General features: G+C 34.5%; 1 protein-coding gene across 2 annotated transcripts in view; it reads right to left on the bottom strand.

The window, feature by feature from the left end:
- NAV2 (neuron navigator 2) overlaps nt 1-20,266 on the bottom strand; it is a 442,768-nt gene that overhangs the window by 47,098 nt on the left and 375,404 nt on the right. For both annotated transcript variants that reach the window (XM_051965599.1, XM_051965600.1), the window contains 4 exons: nt 18,543-18,731; nt 10,353-10,405; nt 9,003-9,026; nt 8,819-8,893 (listed from right to left, as the gene is read on the bottom strand). In XM_051965599.1, the coding sequence (XP_051821559.1) occupies nt 8,819-8,893; nt 9,003-9,026; nt 10,353-10,405; nt 18,543-18,731 (341 nt within the window). The remainder of the gene's footprint in view (nt 1-8,818; nt 8,894-9,002; nt 9,027-10,352; nt 10,406-18,542; nt 18,732-20,266) is intronic.

The raw sequence follows: 20,266 nt of genomic DNA, 5'->3' as shown, positions 1-20,266 counted from the left end.
AGGGTAAAACTATAAACAAATTAGGAGAGCAAGGGATAATTAACCTGTCAGATCTTTGGGGAAGGGGGGAATTTATGACCAAAGAAGAACTAGAGAACATTACAAAATTCAAAATGACTAATTTTGATTACATTAAACTAAAAAGGTTTTGCACAAACAAAACCAATGCAACCAAGATTAGAAGGAAAGCAGAAAGCTGGGAAACAATTTGTATAGCCACTGTGTCTGATAAAGGCCTCATTTCTAAAATATATAGAGAACTCGGTCAAATTTAAATAATGCAACTCATTATCCATTTAATAAATAGTCAAATGAGATGAACAGACAATTTTCAGATGAAGAAATTAAAGCCATCTATAGTCATATGAAAAAATGCTCTAAATCACTATTGATTAGAGAAATGTTCATTAAAACCACACTGAGGTATCACCTTACATCTATCAAGTTGGCTAAGATGAAAGGAAAATATGAAAAATATTGGTGGGGATGTGGAAAACAGGGACACTAATGCATTGTTGATGGAATTGTGAACTAATTCAGCCATTCTGTAGAGCAATTTGGAACTATGCCCAAAGAGCTATAAAATTGTGTATGTCCTTCCACCCAGTAATACCTTACTGGTTTGTATCCCAAAGAGATCATAAAAGAAGGTGAAAAGGACTGAAATTCAAAAACAAAAATGTTTGTGGCAGCTCTTTTTTGTGTGGTGGCAATGAATTGAAAATTGAATGAATACCCATTATTTGGGGAATAGTTGAATAAAGTATGGTATATGAATCTTATTGTTGGGTTTTTTGTTTTGCTATTTTCCGACATAATATAATGTTCAAAATTGAACTACATCAATAAAAAGTTTAATTGATCATGTTAGACAAAGAGAGATTTGAAGAGGCAGAGAAGTCAGACAGAATACAAAGCTCTGAATAGGGCTGCATGCAGATGGATAGTTAATTTGGGAGAGTGGTTTTAGTTAACAGATAAGGATGGGAAGTACATTTAAAGGATTTAAGGGGAGGTAGGAAATTTTGTTATTTTGGTTTGATGAGCAGAAATATTTGAGGACAAACTTCCTCTTGGATAGTAGTTTGGCATTTTAAATATAGAGATCCCTTTTCACACAACCACTAGCTACAATAAATAGGATGCAAGGAGATTTGTTCATTTCTTTATGAATAGATGCTCTGAGTATCTTAAAATAAAATGTATTAAAATAAGCATTTACATTTTCTTGGAAGATTTAGCTATACTAGAAGCCTCAGTATGGTGAGAAAAGAAATATACAACTCTGCGAAGAAACAGAAATGAGGGCAATGTCACTTCTAAAATAATTTTCACACTTGTGTTTCAGAATAAAGAAAGGAAAGGTTTTTAGTGACAAATGCTGTTTCTATAAAAAAAAAAACAACATCTTTTCCACTGAGTCCCCCATCTAATACTTCACTGTAACAAGGAGGTTATTCTGAGTTCTTTAAGCTATACCAACATAGAACAGTTCAACAAAATTTACTAAGTTGGACATATTTCAAGTATGGAACCAGTAATATATCTGTCATCTAAAGATCAGCCTGGCTAATTATAAAGAGGCTTATCATCCGAAGTTTGCTCATCAGGTCATGAATTATGGAGTTACAATCTAGATTGATAGAAAGAATAACCACTCCTAATGAAATAATGGATCCTTAAAATACAGAGCTACTTTTTAAAAATAATAACCTCTTTCCCATCCTGGACCTCATCTCTGGATCCAAATATTTAGTTTTATAAGAAAAAAAACTGTCATTAATAAGACTATGCCATTGAGAAATGAGATGTTTTTATAAGCTCAAAAAGAATCCACATTAACAATGGAAAACTAGTTCATAACAGAAGGTCTTATTTTGCTGCTAAATAATATGACCATTTTTCTTTTGTGTCATAAGAATGATTAGGGATGGTGAAGTCATTTCAGTCTTGTTCTTCTAATATACAATGGACTCCTCAACCAAGTACCATATTCTCACATTCCAAATGAAAATAAGCATGAATAGTATGAAAACATAGGGATGACATATCTTTGAAGAGTGAGTTCTATAAAAATAAACACAGAACTGTCTGTGAGAAAAATAGCAGACAATTAAATGTTAACACTGCCTAGTGTTTGGTATGATTAAATATTTAGTATAAAATAATACAAGATTAAATGTGATGAACAAACAAAATTTTTGGAGGGTTCTCATTTTGACTGCTGCGGAAAGTAGAAGAATAATCTGAAAGATGTAGTATTACAATGGAATTCAAAGAGGCTAGTTAAATGGAGTTAAATGGGCTATAAATGTATTCAGCCAAGGTAACTGGCAAGCAAAGGTTATTATTCATTTGATGGCTGTCAAGTGGCCAACTACTTGATTGAATTTAGTTTTTTATGGTCTACTGTCAACCAGTAAGCTCAACAAATCTAACTGGCACCTGTGAGGATGAGTTAATACTGATTCAGGAGAGATATAGAATTGGCAGGGTGGGGATGGAGGAAAAGAGAGGAGAATGTCTATGAGACAGTTAGTCACCTAACTCAAAAGGCAACTGACTGGTTCTTGGAGAGGAAAATAAAAGTAATGGCAGAAGAGATTTTATTGTGTGCCTAAAGGCACATCATAACTCAGGACACTTAGTCATCTTGGTCTTATGGCAAGTTGATGCAAAAAGATCACCATGAAGATAAGTATAATTTATGAAATGTAATCTGTTACAAAGAATTAGAAAGTAGAAAAATTTGATGAACTCAATGAGATTCTTCCAATTGAGTCAACAAATGTCTTAATAGTAGTTAATATTATCATCATCAATATCATTTAAAAAGCACTTTAACAAAAGTGCTTTACTTGTTTTTTTTTTTTCATTTTATACTTAAAATAGTCCTGGGATTAAGTTAGGTGATATTATTATTACCAGTTACCAGATAAGAAAACAGAGACAGAAAGAGGTTAAATGACTTTCTTGTGATCACTCAGCAAGTATATTATCTGAGACTCAAACTCAGATATTCTTTGACCTTCCTTATTTTAGGTTGTGCATTCTACCCATTAGACCATATAACTGCCTTCATTTTAATGTGACAGTGGCCAAAAGGGAGGACAGTAAAAAATATTTTAGAAACATAATATTAATTTATGATTAAGAAATTAAAGAATCTTCTTGTACAAAATGATTAATATAGAAATGTTTTATATAATTGCACATGTATATCTATCTCTGCTTACTGTCTCAGGAATGGGGAGGGAAAAGAGAGAGGGAGTCTAGAATTTGGAATTCAAAACTTTAAATAAAAATATAAAACAGAAAAAAAAAAACAACAACCAACTACCATGGACAGCAAGATGGCACAGTGGATAGAGTAGTGGTCTTAAAGACAGGAATAACTAAGTTTGAATCCTTCCTTAGATTCTCGCTAGTGACATTACCATGGGCAAATCATAATGTTGCACAGTTGCAATTTTCTTTATTCTACAATGGGATAATCATATCTGGGTTATAGGTTTGTTATGAGGACAAATTTAAATAACACATGTAAAGCTTATAGAGATATAGAAATGTCTGCTACTATTATAATAACAATAATATTAGTAATTGATTGTTATTATTACTTTATAAAAGATGCCTAAACTCAAACCATTTCCAAACAGGCAACCTAATATGATTTCCCTAATGTTCTCAGGCAAGATTACAGATTTCAATTTTAACTAAAGAGAAGAAGGAATAACAAACAGAATAGATGAATCTGAAATAAGGCAGAATTTTTAAAATAAATGATTTGAAAATATAAGAGTCTTTTAATTTTTAAAATATTCTATATAAATATAATGAACACTTTTTTCTTTCTTATAATTTATTAGAAATTATTTTTTAAAAACACTATGACTTTTTATTATGTAATATTATTCCAATATAGACATATAGAAATGTCATGGTGAGGAAATGACCCAGTGTATCTCAAAGTGATGTCATGTTATATAATAGTATTCCAATATATGCCCACTATGATGAACTTTACATATAGAGGTTATATATGTGGGTGTAATATGTGTACATATATTTATTGATTTATTTGGAGACAGGTCTGTCATTTCATCTTCACTGAGAATTCCTGAGGTGGAAATTATCTTCACAAATAAGGATTTACAAGTTATTTAGGGCTTATAGTTTTCAAAAGTTAATTTGGGCTTTGAGAGATTAAATTTTGCATATTCAAATGACCCTTATGTGTCAGAAGCAGGATCTCAATACAGGATCTGCTCCCTCTGAGACCAGCCTTTTACCCACTAGGCCAAAGTGCATCAGACATATACACATATCTATACATTAATATATACATGTATTGGAAATTATTTCCACAAAGCACAATAATTGATTCATTTATGAAAGCAATCATCATCTGAGAAAAGTAATAGAATGACCCAAAATGTTTACCACCACATACAAGACAAACCTGAAGAAAGACAAATTAAATATTACCTTATTGTAAAATATACTGACTGCTTTGTAGCCTAACATGACATACATATGTATAATTAACAGTTTGATAAATTGTATATGAGATATTATATAATAGCATTAAAAGCAAATATGGCAGTTTTTTTTCTAAAGCTTCCTAGAGACATTAAATGATTTTCTAGATTCTTATAATTACCATGAGTCAGTACGTGAGATGTGGACCCTGTTCTTCCTGACTCCCAAACCAGCTCACTATCCATTGGCATTATATTCTCAGAATAAGAATAGAAATAGCACTTTATCCCTGGGCCTTTCTATTTGGATTCCACAGAAAAAGATGAAGACAAAATAAGTTATAACCATATGCTCTAAAGCACATGAATAAAATTTTCATCTTTGAATAATCAGAAACAAGACATAACAAAAAAAAAGTTAAAGAGATCAAAGAACTATAGTGTACTTCAGAGTTTTATGCTTATGTATCATGAATATTCTTCCAAGAAGAGAGCTAAAAGGTCAAACATTGTTTTGGAGCTTATATCACAAAAATAAAATTAACTAAATAACTTGTTAGACAGGAATTAACCATTAGCTGATGTGGGAGCTGTTTCAGAAATAGCTGTCTCTAATCAGACCATCAGTTAGTTGGAGCAAAGATCAAAATCAATTCTAAATTAAAAGACGATAAAACATTGCATTCAATTATAATAGCTCCAACATGTCTTTTTTTTTTTTTTAAACAAACTGCTGATTCTAAGGAATGGGAAATGGATAAAGTAAAGACACTGACTCTGATTATCATTTTTCCTTAGAGAAAAAATAAATGAATAACTATTGCCAAATGAAGAGATCAAGAGAGTCAGAAACCACCTTAACTAGGACATGCATAATCTCTTTCCCAAATAGACACATGGGAGCCAAGGCTACACTAATTTAATGAAAGATCATTCATAAATTGTTATGGAAGAAGATGAGTAGATGGTAAGTTATTCTTCCGGAAGGAATAAAGGAATAAATGTCACAGGTGACAAAATTTAGGTATTGTTGGATTTATAAATTGGTTCAACTATTATGGGCTATTTGTACCTATGTCCCAAAGTTACCAAGCTGTGCATACCTTTTCAATCATTACTATTACTAGATTGTATCCCAGAGAGATCAAAGTAAAAAGTATCCATATATAAAAATATTTATAGAAACTCTTTTTATTATAAAGAACTGGAAATTAAGAATACATTTGTCAATTGGGGAATAACTAAACATATTATATATATGACTGAAATGGAATACAACTGTGCCATTAAAAATGACAAAAGAGATTTTTCACAAAAAACTTGTGTAAAACACAACTTGTGTCAACAGATAAAACAATTGTGTAAACAGATACAAAATGAAATAAACAGGACTGGAAAAAATTATAAAATAGCAACATCTTAAAGACAAACAATTTTGAAAGGGGTTAGAACTTTACTCAATGCAATAACCAGTCACAGAATGACAATGCAGTATAATTCCTAAATCCCAAAAGAGAAATAGAACATATATTCTAAAATGAAACCATGCGGGAGAGAAAATAGATTTTTGTTAATTAAAAATAAATTAAAATTAAAGGAACTATGGAATAGATTTTAAATATCAAAAAAGAGGAAAACACTATCTTGATTATCCCCAGTTTTGAATACTGTCCTATTTGGGAATTACTTTCAACATATTTTGTCTTTAATTTTCTGTGTTTGAATTAATCCCTCTCTTTCAACCCACTGTAAAATCCAAGCATCTTAAGCATAGATAGGGGTTCTGTATCCCTTAGGCCTACCATAGTATCTGTCACATAGCTGGCTTTTAGTAATAGCCAAAGTAATAGCTTTTTAGTAATTTGCGTTTTTGAATAAATTAATGAATTATTGTTTTCAGGCAATCAAGATACTAGCCTTTATTGACTCACAAATCCACTTTCTCAACTTTACCATCTTTCTGAGCGTGTTCTACGTTAATGTGCTTGATGAAAACATGGGAAAAAGAAAGCCAGACATTTTGTGAACAATATTCTACAGAATTTTGTAGTTTGCTGGGAAATGAGTATGAACCACTTCATAGGATTCCCAATCCCTCTATTTTTGTCCACCTGCATTTTTGATTTCCTCCTCAGGTTAATTGTACACTATTTCAAAGTCCGATTCTTTTTGTACAGCAAAATAACTATATGGACATATATACATATATTGTATTTAACTTATACTTTAACACATTTAACATGTATTGGTCAACCTGCCATCTGGGGGAGAGAATGGGGGGAAGGAGGGGAAAAATTGGAACAAAAGGTTTTGCAATTGTCAATGCTGAAAAATTATCCATGCATATATCTTGTAAATAAAAAGCTATAATAAAAAAAAGAAGTTTGTAGTTTGTAGTTATGTAATTGGAAATAAACCATAAGATCGCACTGTGTTTACTATTTGTTGATTATAAAACAATTGAGTCTACAGAGCAAAATCTGCATTAAAGATTCTCTCCTAACAAAATGTCTATCATTCATATTTAAGATCATATTAGATTTCTATTCAAATAAAAGATCAAAAAAACAAAAACAAAATTTTGCTTGGTGATCTTTAAAGTGTCACTATTAAATGAAGTATGTATTGATGGAACTATGGAATGGCCTAGTCATTTTGTAAAGTAATTTGGAACAATGCCCCATAAGTAATAAACTACGCACACCCCTTAACCTAGCAAAACTGCTATTAGGTCTAAACCCCAAAGAGATCAAAGGGGAAAAGGACCATATGTACAAACATGTTTTATAACAACTCTTTTTATGTTGGCAAGGAATTAGAAAGTAAGGGGATAGCCAACAAATGGGGAATGGCTGAACTAATTATAGTGCATGTATGTGATGGAATATTATTTTGTTGTAAGAAACAATTACAGGGATAGCTTCAGAGACCTTGGAAGACTTGTATGAACTGATGCAAAGTGAAGTAAGCATAATTTGGAAGACACTATTATAACATTGTAAAGACAAACAACTTTCAAAGATAGAAATTCTGATAAAGTGACCAAGAATAACTCCAAAAGGCCCAATCTAACATATTGTTAAATATGTATACATGCATACCTATGCACACATACTTGCCTCCCCTGTTTGGATGTAAACTTCTTGTCAGTGATGATTGTTTTATTTGTTGTATTTTTCCTCTGTATCTAGTAAAGTACTTAGTACTTACTAGTACTAATAAACATTTAATTGATTTTGCACCTCAGTTCTAAGTTCCAAGTGTGAGACTCTAGTTAGAAGAGAGCAACTTATTTCATACTAATCCCAGAGCTGATAATGGACAAATTAAGGCATATATTTGCATTTTTAATCAATAGAAAGTGGGTCTGAACTGAAATGGTGATATTAAAACTAAGTTATCATCCATAATTAGAGGTACAAGAAATATTTAAGATCATCTGAAGGAAAAAAAAAAAACAGAAGAAAATAAAATAAAAACACTGATATCTCATATTTAAGGAACTTTTATTTTAATTAGAAGATGATAGATCTCGACTTAGAAGGGACCTCAGAGGCCCTCTAGTCCAACTCATCCATTCTAAAGATTAAAATACTGTGTCCCAGAATAGTTAAGAGATGTGCCCAAGATCACAAAGACGGGAAGAGGCAAAAGTGGGGATTTGTACCCAGGTCTTCTAACTGTACCATGCTGCTTCCTGTGAAAGACTCTTATGGGTGGCTATGGCCAAAAAAAATCATTTGGTGACTAGCCTCCTTTATATGAGCCTCTCTGAACTGGCTATGCTGCTATTGAGATGAGAGACACAGAATTTGCTGTTAGGACCACAACTAAAAACCCTTCTATCTTGACAAGACTCGCTAGACTTGGATTCCATTTGCATAGCTACTGAGAAACTGAGGTTTGCCTTTGTCCCATGATGAAGCATCAAAGAACTTTAATGGACCTAAAGACTGAGCTTTAATTTATTTAAAGCCACGTTGCAAAACACAAAGTAGGGTATAAATGTCAATTATATTTCTATTTAACCAAATATCTTCTTGAGCCCAAGAGAAAGTGAGAAAGGATATCAGTATTTGAGGGGAAGGGAAGCAGGAATGATTTCAAATATATAGAAGGACATGAATAAATATTATTTAAGACAAGAATTAATCAGCATCTCTAAAGGAAATATTAATATTATTCATTTGACTTTTATCAGATCTATTGTCAATAAAGGACAACTTTTTAAAGTAAGTTGAATTTTGATTTTGGGTTGCTGAGCTTAAATCAAAATTTCAATCTTTATAAATCAGTATAATGAACAACATTTGCTAGCATCCACTATTAGTACTCACATTAGCAGTCAGTTGAGTAGTCAAGGCTGAAACCTTCTCCTGGGATGCATCCAACTCCCTCCGTAGCTTTCGAATCTAAACATTCCATTTGAGAGGATTATTTAGGGTCCAGATTCTTAGATTCAGAAAGATATAAAATATTACAATTGAAAAAGGGACATCAAATCGAGGAACTGCTGCTTACCTCTGACTGGCATTTTTCTTCTGGCTGTAAGAAAACAAAAATAGTTAGAGTAGGTGTATGTGTAAGGAATAGAAATGAGTCACAATTCTCTCCATAGGGCTACTCAAATTTCAAATATTTCCACCTGCAAGTCAATATCATTTTTGGCTATGAAGACCATATCTTAGGAGGTTTTTTAAAAATAAGATTACCCTGTGTTACTTGCCTAAGTCACTGGTTGATGGCAGACCCAGAATTAGAACTTGGATCTCCTCATTTTTGGAATATAATACTGATCTAATGGCCATATCAGGTCATCATGCTTTCATTAATAGTGATGGCTACCTTGACCTCATATTAGGACAGAAAAGTAAGGAATTAGATAAACTGTTCAGGTACCCACACTGTACAAAACTATTTCCCAATCACTACTCCTTGCCATTGACATGCAATCTCTTGCTATTTTCCTATGCATGTAATTGTATTCTAACTTATGGCTCATTGTCTTGCTACATTAAACACTCTAGGGTGTCAGTTCTTAATCTTTTATATGAGAACATGTTGGCCCTGACAAGAAATTCAGGATACAGGTTTGTTGTGTTGACCTTGAAGGGTACTCTTTACCAAGGATCACTTATGATTTTGTTTTTTAGACATAAATGACAAACAGATGCAACATAGTATAGTAGATAGAGAGCCGGCCTTGGGGTTAGGGAAACATGGGCACGTTTTTAAATCTTTGTGTCCCAGACAACTTTCTAAAATTATCAGTTATACATTGTACAGAGCAATAAGATTATGTGATGATTAACTGTGAAGGACTAGGCCCTTTTCAACACCAGATGATTCAAGGCAATTCCAATAGATTGGTGATGGAAAGAGCCATTGGTATCCAGAGAGAGAACAATGGAGACTGAATGTGGATCACAACATACAATTTTCATCTTCATTGCTGTTGTTTGCTTGTTTTGTGACATAACTTTTCTTATACAGCATGATAAATGTGGAGATATGTTTAGAAGACTTGAATATGTCTAACCTATATTGAATTACTTGCTGTCTAGGGGAAAGGGGAGGGAGGGAGGGAGGGAGGGAGGGAGAAAAATTTGGAACACAAGGTTTTGAGAGTGTAGATGTTGAAAACTATCTTTGCATGTATCTTGAAAGATGAAAAAAACCTGTTATTATAAAAAAAGAGCTACAGACATTATTAGTTATAGATCTCTATTAGTAGAGGGAGTCTTTTCTCAGAACTTAAACCAATGAAATCCTAGTTCCAGACCAAAAAAATAAGCAAACAAAAACCAACCAAGGTGATTAGAATATATAACTCCAACCTATCAGAATAATTCTAATTTTATCAATACTTACTGTGGAATAAATGGATGATGTACTGGAAACCAAGGAGAGGGAAGATCCATGAACTGAAAATAAAAAGAAGAAGCCAATTGGACAATCACAAGGTATGTGACCAAAGGGATATATCATTGACAGTAAATAGCAGGAAGCTGCAAGCCTGAGTTTGAAAATACAAAAGAGTTTTATTTCATCACGATTCATTATCATATTCATATTAATTGGAGAGGGTGAGAAAAACAGAAATAATGGAGGGAATTATTTCTTAGTTTGGAAATAGCTACCATTTTGACATGGGGAAGGGAACAGATTATAGTGAAAATTAGAAAGATCATATTCAATAAAGACTTCTTTGAAGAAAAATCAAGTAAATAAAAATTCACCTAGAAATACATCCTTTAAAAATGCTGGTTCTTTATTCTATTTCTATCAGGTGCCCAAAGAAACAAATAATTCTCTTACTGATGAGCACTGCTTTAGGAATGCATTTTCTCACCATCCAAGACACATTCATTTGTTATTTCAATGTGATTTTAAAATGTGCTATTCATCATGCTCAGGTATTCTAACTGCTCTTTATTTTAAGAAACCCTAATTACATTTTTTTTGATGAAATCTCTCTAAAGTTTACTTTTCAAAAAGAAAGCTCATTCTAGCACACTAAGGAATCTTTGATTTGACAATGGCCAGAGAGGTTTGAGAAGATACTCCATTGCTGTGGTCTGGTCACAGCCCTCTCTGTCTGGCATGGAAAATAGGGTGCTTGGCATTAGCAGATAAAATTTTCCTACTCACATCACTAACTGTTATCAAAAACACCTGAGAGAACTTGGATGATTTCTGAAATGCAGTGAAATCATCCATAAGGTGATTAAGTTAACAATTCTCCTAGGAAGCAAATCTTTTATTTGCTTGAATGCCATTTTTAAGATATCACTTAGGACCTTCCGAACAACACTTCAGATAGACATTAAGCAGGAAAATTCTTAATAGGCTACAGCAAAGCTTATCAGGACAGCTATTCCAGTGTGTTCTGGGGCAAAAATTATGATCTTCATACTTCTTCTTCCCTTACTCTTGTCCAAGCCATTCCTATCATTCCCCACTCCCTTTCACCTATGCCCTCTAGAATTAATTCTTTAAAAAATACCTTCCCTCTCTCCTTTATCTCTTATTTTCTCACATTTCATGGATTTCTTGTTTTTGTAGAAACCTAACCTTTCTCAGAAGACACTGCATCACTAGCCACCTTCTTCAACATTACTTATTTCTTCTCATGTTCTCTCACACAGGAAAGCAAGAAGAATTGATCTACACCTTGGTTTTTGCTGTCGCTTCCAGACTCTCAGCCACCATTACTCAGCAATTGTTTCTCTTGGAGATTTATTATATCCCTCTTTGTCATCTGTTCTAGAACCTTGTTGCTGTCCTGTGCTATCCCCTAAATCATTCTCCCCCTTTTCTCAAGAAGTTCAATACCTGACTCAGTCTTTCCAAACTAACCTTTACCTTTATACTTGAAAACACACAACAGATATTTCCTTAAATGTTAGATTTTCAGATCATCAACTTCCTTGGTTCCCATGCCCTACAGTTTCACAATGGTTCAGCATTCAGAGGAACAGTCACATCTTGTATCATATCATATAAAATGGTGTCACACCCATAATTTGACTTAGAAAAATTGGTCCTTAATCAATTTCCTGTCCTTCAATATCTCTTCCCTTCTTCTTCTCTCACTCCTAAACATATTCTTTATCCATACTATGACCTCCAGAATATAGATTCTTTTCTGTTCTTCCTGTCCATCTTCCCTGCCCTCTTTTACTTTCTTCTTCCTGGTATTTATCCCACCTGACCAGTTCAACTGTATATTGTCCCACACTTCTTGATTTCCATGGACCCTTGTCATACCTGTTTCACATTGTTCTTTTATCCACTTCTTGTTAGTTCTAATTGTGTTGGGGTACCCTGTTTTGTTAGAGAACTCATTTATGGTTTATTCAGTTTCTCTAATATAAGGGAGCATGATGATCACTGGCTCGCCTCTGCCGCAAACTTTATTTGATTTGCAAATCTTTGACTGATCTACTCCTCTCAGTGGCTGTTCCATACTTCTATCCAAACCTTAAATGCTTTTTTTTTTTTTTACCCATCATTCTCTCTCCTGTCTCATATCTGAAACATATTTCCTGCTCATCTTCATGTCTCAGAATTTTTGACTTCCTTTAAGGATCAATCTAAATCCCATTTCCTCCATGAAGCCTTCCCTTATTCCTCTTTCACCATAGTTGGTAATGCTCCCTCCCTCCTCAATTTTCCTTAATCAATCTAATTTGTATAAATGGCATTTCCTTGAGAAGTGATTGTCTGGTTTTTGCCTTTCTATCTTGAGGGCATCGTTCTGGGCCTTGCACAAAGTAGGTACATAATAAATATTAGTCAAACTTATTAAACTGAATATAATATCTATATATAGGATGGCCACTTAGCAGAGATATTGTAGAGAGGGTCTGCATATCAATTGAAGATTCCTTTCAGCTCAAAGTTTCTAAGTTCTGTGAAACAAAGGCCCTTTTCTCTAGATGTTATGGATTATTGACAAAGTATAATGACCTAAGGTAAAATTATAAATAAGTTATTTATTAGGCAACCTTCTTCTCTTATAGTAAACCCTACTTTGTGACCTAGAACCCTCACACTGTACATAGGCTGACCTCTTCCCCAACATGGATCCCTAATTCAACTCTGACCTTCCCAGAAAAGTCACCTTTGCTGCTGGAAGCCAAAGAAGGGACAAAAAGTCAGTCTTTCGGGTACTAAGGCAAACTAGTGCGAGAAATATTTCTGAGCAGGAGGGCCGTTAAAACAAATATACCATCTCGACAGCACTACAACAAAATATGCAAAGAACTGCCATGGGATTTTTGGATTACTCAAGGACTGAGTTTCTTCTTCCAAATTGCTAACATTTTCTCATTAAATGTTTAACTTACTACTGGTGCTGCTGCCTTGGGGACATTTTCTATGAATGCTTAATGCTACCGGGCACCAGAACAGACCATATGGCGAGCAGGGCTCTCACCAATGTCATTATAATATTTTTCTGTATTTAAATCTTTTTGATTTGTAAACAGCAACAATATGGCTTTAGGCCAAAACAGTCAGATACCTTGAGTGCAAAAGCTGAAAAATAAAAGTCAATTAGGTCTGTGCAGAAGTGTTAGAATTTACCCTTTTTCAGACAGAGGGTCAGTTAACCTATTATATAATATAGTTACATCAGACTCACAAAAATGCCTTTAATCACACACACACACACACACACACACACACACACACACACACACACAGAGAGAGAGAGACAGATTTTTAAAAGACAATATGGCTTCCCCTTGATGTCAGGTGATAGCTATTAGAAAATCTAGTAACTGTCCTGTTTTTGATACTTCAACATTTTTCACATGTCTCTTTCTCTCCATTGTTATGTCTCTTCCCCATTCCTCATCTCCTCCCTAGCAGTCCCATTCTTCTCTCCTCTGGATTACTGCAATAACTTCTTAATTGGTCCTTTGGCCTCCAGTCTTTTTCTTCTCCAATCCATAACAAACACAGGCTACCTTAATGATACCGCTGAATTCTAAAGGGCAGGTTTGACCAGATCACTGCTCTGCTCCAAAGGTTCAGTGACTCCCCCTGTGCCTTTAGGATAAAATATACATAGCCATGTTTGACCTTTATGTTCTTTTCAATTTGGCTCCAGCCTATCTTTCCAGGATGATTTCCTATTATTGCACCTCAAACAATCCAGGTTCCAAACACATTGTCTCACTTGCTATTCCATATATAGGATGTTCCATCTCCTAGCCAAACATTTTTCCTTCCTCACCATCTTGAAATTTATATTTTAGTCTACACATTGCTCAAGAGGCTTTATTTGACTGCCCCCACCTTCCCAACACTAGGTAGAAATCTTGGATATATCCTTTACTCACTTAACTGGGAACATATTGTCTGTCAGTACAGGGGTTCTTAACTAATAATATTTTGATGAATGTATATTAGTATAATTGGGTTTCTTTGAAATCTAATTACTTAGAAACATTACTCTCAAAAGAGGTACATAAGCTAAACCAGACTAGCAAAAGGATCTGTATAATAAAAAACAAAACAAAACAAAACAAAACAAAAAAAAAAAACTTAAGAATCTGTAATGTAGAATATAAGCTACCCAAGAGCAGGGACTGTGTTCTCAATTTTATCTTTGTATTCTCAGCACTTAGGACAGTGCAAGATACAACAAAAACACCTAATAAATGCATATTGATTGACCAATGTGTTTTAATTTCTACTTAGAAGTTTTCATGACCTTCAGTGCATTTTTTGAGCAGGCTTCCAAAGCTCCATGTTGATAGAACAGGGTAGAAAGGAGATTCAAGCCACTGAATGCAATTAGCATGCAAGCACAAGCTAGAAGAAACATTTACTCCAGTGTGGTTAGAATCATTAGCTGAATGAAATAATTGGGTATATTCTAGTCAATGAAGCAATAAAATATTTCTGGCTTGATACATGGGAAGTTGTAATCTTCAATTTCCCTACTCCTTCATCAGGTGTAGGACATCGCCACATATCTAGGAGATTACTATTGCATCTTTGGCCTTTTGGTCGAGACTTAGGATTGTGTCTTCCTCTCTGAGCCTTTATCCTGCCAGTATAGGGAAACTGCCTTGATAATATAACCAGTATATTCCATTCCAAGTTCCTCTGATAGAGAAAGAAAGTCCTTTTATAGCAAATGTTGACAGAGTTTGGAATATCTATGTATGATTAGTGAATTGGATGCTGGACTTTGAAGTCATGAAGATTGGTTCAAAACCAACTTTAAACATTTGCTAGCTATGTCATCATGGGCAAATCACTTAATACTTCTGTTTGTCTCAGTTTCTCAACCGTAAAATGGGAATAATAATAATAGCCCCAATCTCCCTGGATTGTTTTGAGGCTATTTTGAGATAATATTTGTAAAGTATTTTGCACATAGTGTGAATACACATAGTACAAAGTGCTAGTATACTTAAGACACAGTAGATACAATATAAATGTAAGGTTTTGGCTTTTAGCTTTTAGGTTTTAGTCTTAATCATTGGTAACCAAAATCTGAATTAAGGAAAAAGAACCCACATCTACTTTAAACGTCCACTTGATGTCCTGCAAATACCTCCACAAATGATCTTTTTAAAATACTGAATAAAATGTCAAAAGAAATTTAATGTACCTTGGGTAATTTTAAAATACTATTCTTGGACCACGCCTGTGTGTCAAATCAGAATGCTAATTAAATCCAATAAAAGCCTACAGATGTGTGCCAATATCAATAACTAAGTTTTTAGTTTGAGTTTCTAATTTCCTTGAAGTTTCTGTTTCTAATTACTACCTATAACATATCAAACAGAGTTAATATAGTTTATGTATTTTATCAAAGTACAACACGTGATTTGTTAAAATTTATCTGTTTACCACAGTGGTAGAGGTTAGGTTGGTAAATGGATTATAGTTTCTAGGAAAAGAAGAAAAGACAGACTAATTCTTCCCATATTGGAATCCAAACCACATTCAAAAGGAGAAGCCCCACTTTGTCTTAATAAACTAATATCTCCCACTGGATGAAATAAAATCCATCTGTACCCACAGATCCCAAGAGATTTAAATGTTACATGTTCACAGAGCACCAACTCTCGAGACCTTTGTGTCCATACTTCTGTTTTAACTCTGTGTGAACGATTAACGTTTATAATAGTCTAGACGTTGCTTGTAGCAGAGTTAGCAAGCGCTTTTAATCAATGTCATTTTGACATCTAAGATATTACACAGTTGTGCCCGCTTAAGGCAGCTTGATTCCAGATTGGATAAGTAAAAATTATCTGATGATAAGGTAATGAAGTTGGGTCTTTATGAGCCAGATCTTGCTTGTTTAGACAAGTTTCAGTCATGAATATGGTTCACTCAGCAATACGTGACAACAATGGATTAAAAGGATAGCGCATGAACTCCATGGCCAGATCTACAAGCTAGTCATTTCAATGACTTATAAAGTATGAAAATTAAGCACAGTGCTGAAACATTTATTTAAAAAATCCAAGCAAAATGTCAACTGCTTAGTCCCTCAACTTACAGCATACAAAACTTGAAAAATTAGCACTCTCAAAAGATATACAATCCTTTGCAAAAAGGCAAAAAAAAATATATACAATTAAATTTCTTGCTCTTAAAAGTAACAAATCCCTCTCAGCAATTTCACATCCACCTTTCCATACCCTTCTTTGTTTGTCGCAGAGGCTCCCATATATGGATTTCTAGACTCTTGCCTACTTGCTATATGCAAATGATCTACAAACTAGTCATTGGTTGTTAGGGGAATTAAAAATAAAGGGCAGCAATTCCTTGTGATTAAACTCTTTAAATCATCTATTAAGAAGAACATTTGGAAATATCTAACATTTTGTCTTTGATCTGAGAATATCATGAAATGGTCCAGGAGGTATTGGGTATTTGCTGTACTTCTCAAAGCAGGGAGCAACAGAGGAAGACCTCTCTTACAGTTTCTTCTGCAGAATTGGAGAAATGATTCCTAATTGAATAGTAGAATTTAGTAGGCACTGAATAAAGGCTTGTGGAATTACTGGGCTACTGGTCATTACATGACCAAACCAAATAGGCTATCCTATGACCTGTTCTTCTCTAGAATGTGTCACATCTGTCAATTAGGAGAATGTGGAAAGACTGCAGCTGTATCTAAGATTTGTAATATCTATCTTCTTTATCTTTAGTAAGATTATAGAAGAATCTCTAGAGCAGAGGTCCTTGACTTAGGGTCCATACCCTTTCCTTTGTGGAAATGTAAATATATTTCCAAGATTTTATGAACTTGGATAGGAGAAAAAATGTATTTTTATTTCCACTAGTCTCTAACTAATGTATGATATTTTCTTAATTCATTTCAAAAAAGGTTATTTTAAGAAGGGATCCACAGGCTTCTCCAGGTAGGGCAGGAGGGTCCATAATACAAAAGAAAGTAAGAACCTTTAATCTAGAGGATGCAAGCCAATTGTGTCAACCTATGGGATCAAGGAGATGGGGCAAAGGAGATTTTTCATCTAATTTTCCTTTGTTTGGTAGTAAATTAGGGACTAAGGTTCAACATGGATCAGAATGTTGTGTTGTTTCAGACAAGGGTCAGGAAGTGCTGAACACTGCACTCCAGGAAGGCCTAGGAGTCTTGGAGTCAGTATTGTGGAATCTACAAGACCTCCACAAGGGGTTTTTAAAGTCAGAACCTTATCCTAATCTTCCAAGGTTTCTCCCAGTTCTGCAGTGATTGTTCTTCCTTTGTACATTCCCACCTTTTAATCTGGAGAAATAAACACTAACTTTAGGCTGACTCAGCACTGGGAAGAATAAGGCCACTGGGCTAGGGAGATGATCTCCAAATCTATGCCTCAGGGAGCTCAGTTTTAAGTTACTTCTGTTGCTGATTCCTCTGATGAGATTCCTAGTTCTAGACTCTGGGCTCTTGCCTCATCCAAACTTTCACCTTATGTCCTGGTAGCCCCAGGCCTTGGGCCATATGTCTAAAGCCATCTCTTCCTCTCTGGCTCATACCCAGCTTCCCTGTCATAAAGGCTCTGCTTTGTTCTCAGCAGCTCTTGAAAAAGACTGGAGCCCTGACTTGTGTCCCTACTTCTTGTTGCCAAACTTTTCTGACACTGACCACTTGAACAATTAGTCACTGGGGAGCACCATTGGCTTGCTGGATGCTGTTTGATCACTGCTTAGGGATTGACTGATTAATTGATGCCCTATTTTCCTAACAGCCTAAATACTTCCTGAGCCCTTCCCAACTCATCTCTTCCATAAGGGCAGTCTACTCAATTTTAGAATTTGAAATCTGGCCCACATATATGGGCCAAAGACTTTAAGACTCTTAAGACCAGTGTTGCCAAAATTGATGACCAGTTAAGAAAAAGAGATGGATAATGTCTAAGAAGTTCACAAATGAAAAATAACACAAAACAAAATTCAGACTAGATTAGATTCAATGCCCAACAAAGCACTATCTTCAGTGACAAATAGCACTAATAACTGCACTCACAGATTGATTGTTATTATTACATGTACTCAAGAAACAAAGCATTCATTGCCTACCTTCTTCAAAGCCGTCTCGGAATGAGCCTGAGCGGCTCATGGTCCTACTTTTTTCATCCAAGGACATGGAGCTATTCCGGAAGCGGGTGTCAGTATATGGATCATAAGGTCCATCTGCATTGGAGAGGCTATGAGTCCTCAACATGGTTGGATTGGACAAGCTCATCTGGGTGGCTGTGGTGGGACTCGCTAAAATAAAAGAAGCATAAATGCCAAATAGAAAATTCACATCTCCATTCACTACTTATTTGTCGACAAGAGGTAGACTGTTTGCTAATCAGTAACTACCTATTTATTTCTAGCCAGTTTTTTCACCCTACAATTCTCCTTTGCTTCCTAAAAGGTAACTTACATGAGGCAAAAAAAAGAAAAGAAAGGAAGGAAGGTCAGTCTCAGAGCAAGGTTCTGGGCCTCTGCTTTCTAATTAACAAGTTTGGACATGCCAGGGTCTCCATCCAGGTATGTGCTAATGAATTACCATTTCAGTCAGTTCTCTTTAAAGCCTAAAGCCTAAAATAATTAAATCCAGATTTAGATTGGCCAGGAGCTATTGTGTCAATGAAACCCCTTCACTCAAAAGAAAAGAGCTTACAAAGGCAACAATAATCACAGATCCCACTGTCTTACGTGGGGAAAGTATTCAGAATGGTTTTGAAGAACTGGATGTGGCCCAATTCTATCAACTTTCACCCACCTTTATGGAGAAATGCAGAACATTCCCATATTCCAGGAAATTCATTTTTCAGAAGGTGTACTCTAATTAAAAAGTGCTGGGTTCTGTTTAATTCTAATCCATGCCATATTTAACCATTTAAAAATGCATCCTTTGCATTACTATTTAAACACTGTCTGTAAAATGAATTTCTGAAAAGCTATAGACTTACATTTCAACTAAAATGGATTTAAGTGCCAACTTCTCACCCCCCCTTTCATTTTTGTATCTCCACACCTAGTGGAGTACCTTGTATTTATCCCCCAAGGCTACTGTGAGTATCAATTGAAATAATATTTGTAGAATTCAAGGCACAGTGCCTGGCACATTGTAGACATTTAATAAGTGCATCTTTTCTTGCACATAGTAGTAAGTGCTTAATAACACAATTTTTATGCTTCCATAGCATCTTGTTTATTCTTTTCCTACAACTTCTCATTCAACAAACATTTTATTGTTATTATTATTATTAGTCAGATCCTGGGCTAGGCACAGAAGAAACAAATAGGAAAAAAAAATGACCCAACTGTACTTTCAAAGGGCTCATATGCTCCTTATAAAGTCATTATCATGTTTTTCTTGGAGTTATTGTTATCTGGGTAATAGCTAATCTTTTTAGACTTTAAGATCCTAGAAGATTCCTATTCATCTTTCTGCATAAAACAAATCAAAAGGCCTTTCATAGATAGAGAAATAGTGCCTGCCACACAGCTGGCATTTAATAAAGGTCCAAGATACTCAGAAGTATTTGTTGAATAAACTTCTCATGGATTGGGGACACTGTGCTCCTATCCATCTTGATGATTCTACAAATATTCTTCAGTTCAAGAAAATTTAAATTTGGAATAGCAGTGCTGCTTGCTCACTGATGGAACGTCTTCACTTCAGCAACTAACAAACTCCAGAAACAAAATTCACCCTATCAGGAGCTAGCCAAATGATTGAAGAGTAACCATGTTAAGTGAATGACAATATGGTCCTTTCCAATTATAAGATAGTCTCTTTGTTCACT

Source organism: Antechinus flavipes, chromosome 6 (assembly GCF_016432865.1).
Source record: "Antechinus flavipes isolate AdamAnt ecotype Samford, QLD, Australia chromosome 6, AdamAnt_v2, whole genome shotgun sequence".
NCBI classification, from domain to species: Eukaryota; Metazoa; Chordata; class Mammalia; order Dasyuromorphia; family Dasyuridae; genus Antechinus; species Antechinus flavipes.
This window is presented reverse-complemented; position numbering and strand designations above follow the sequence as displayed.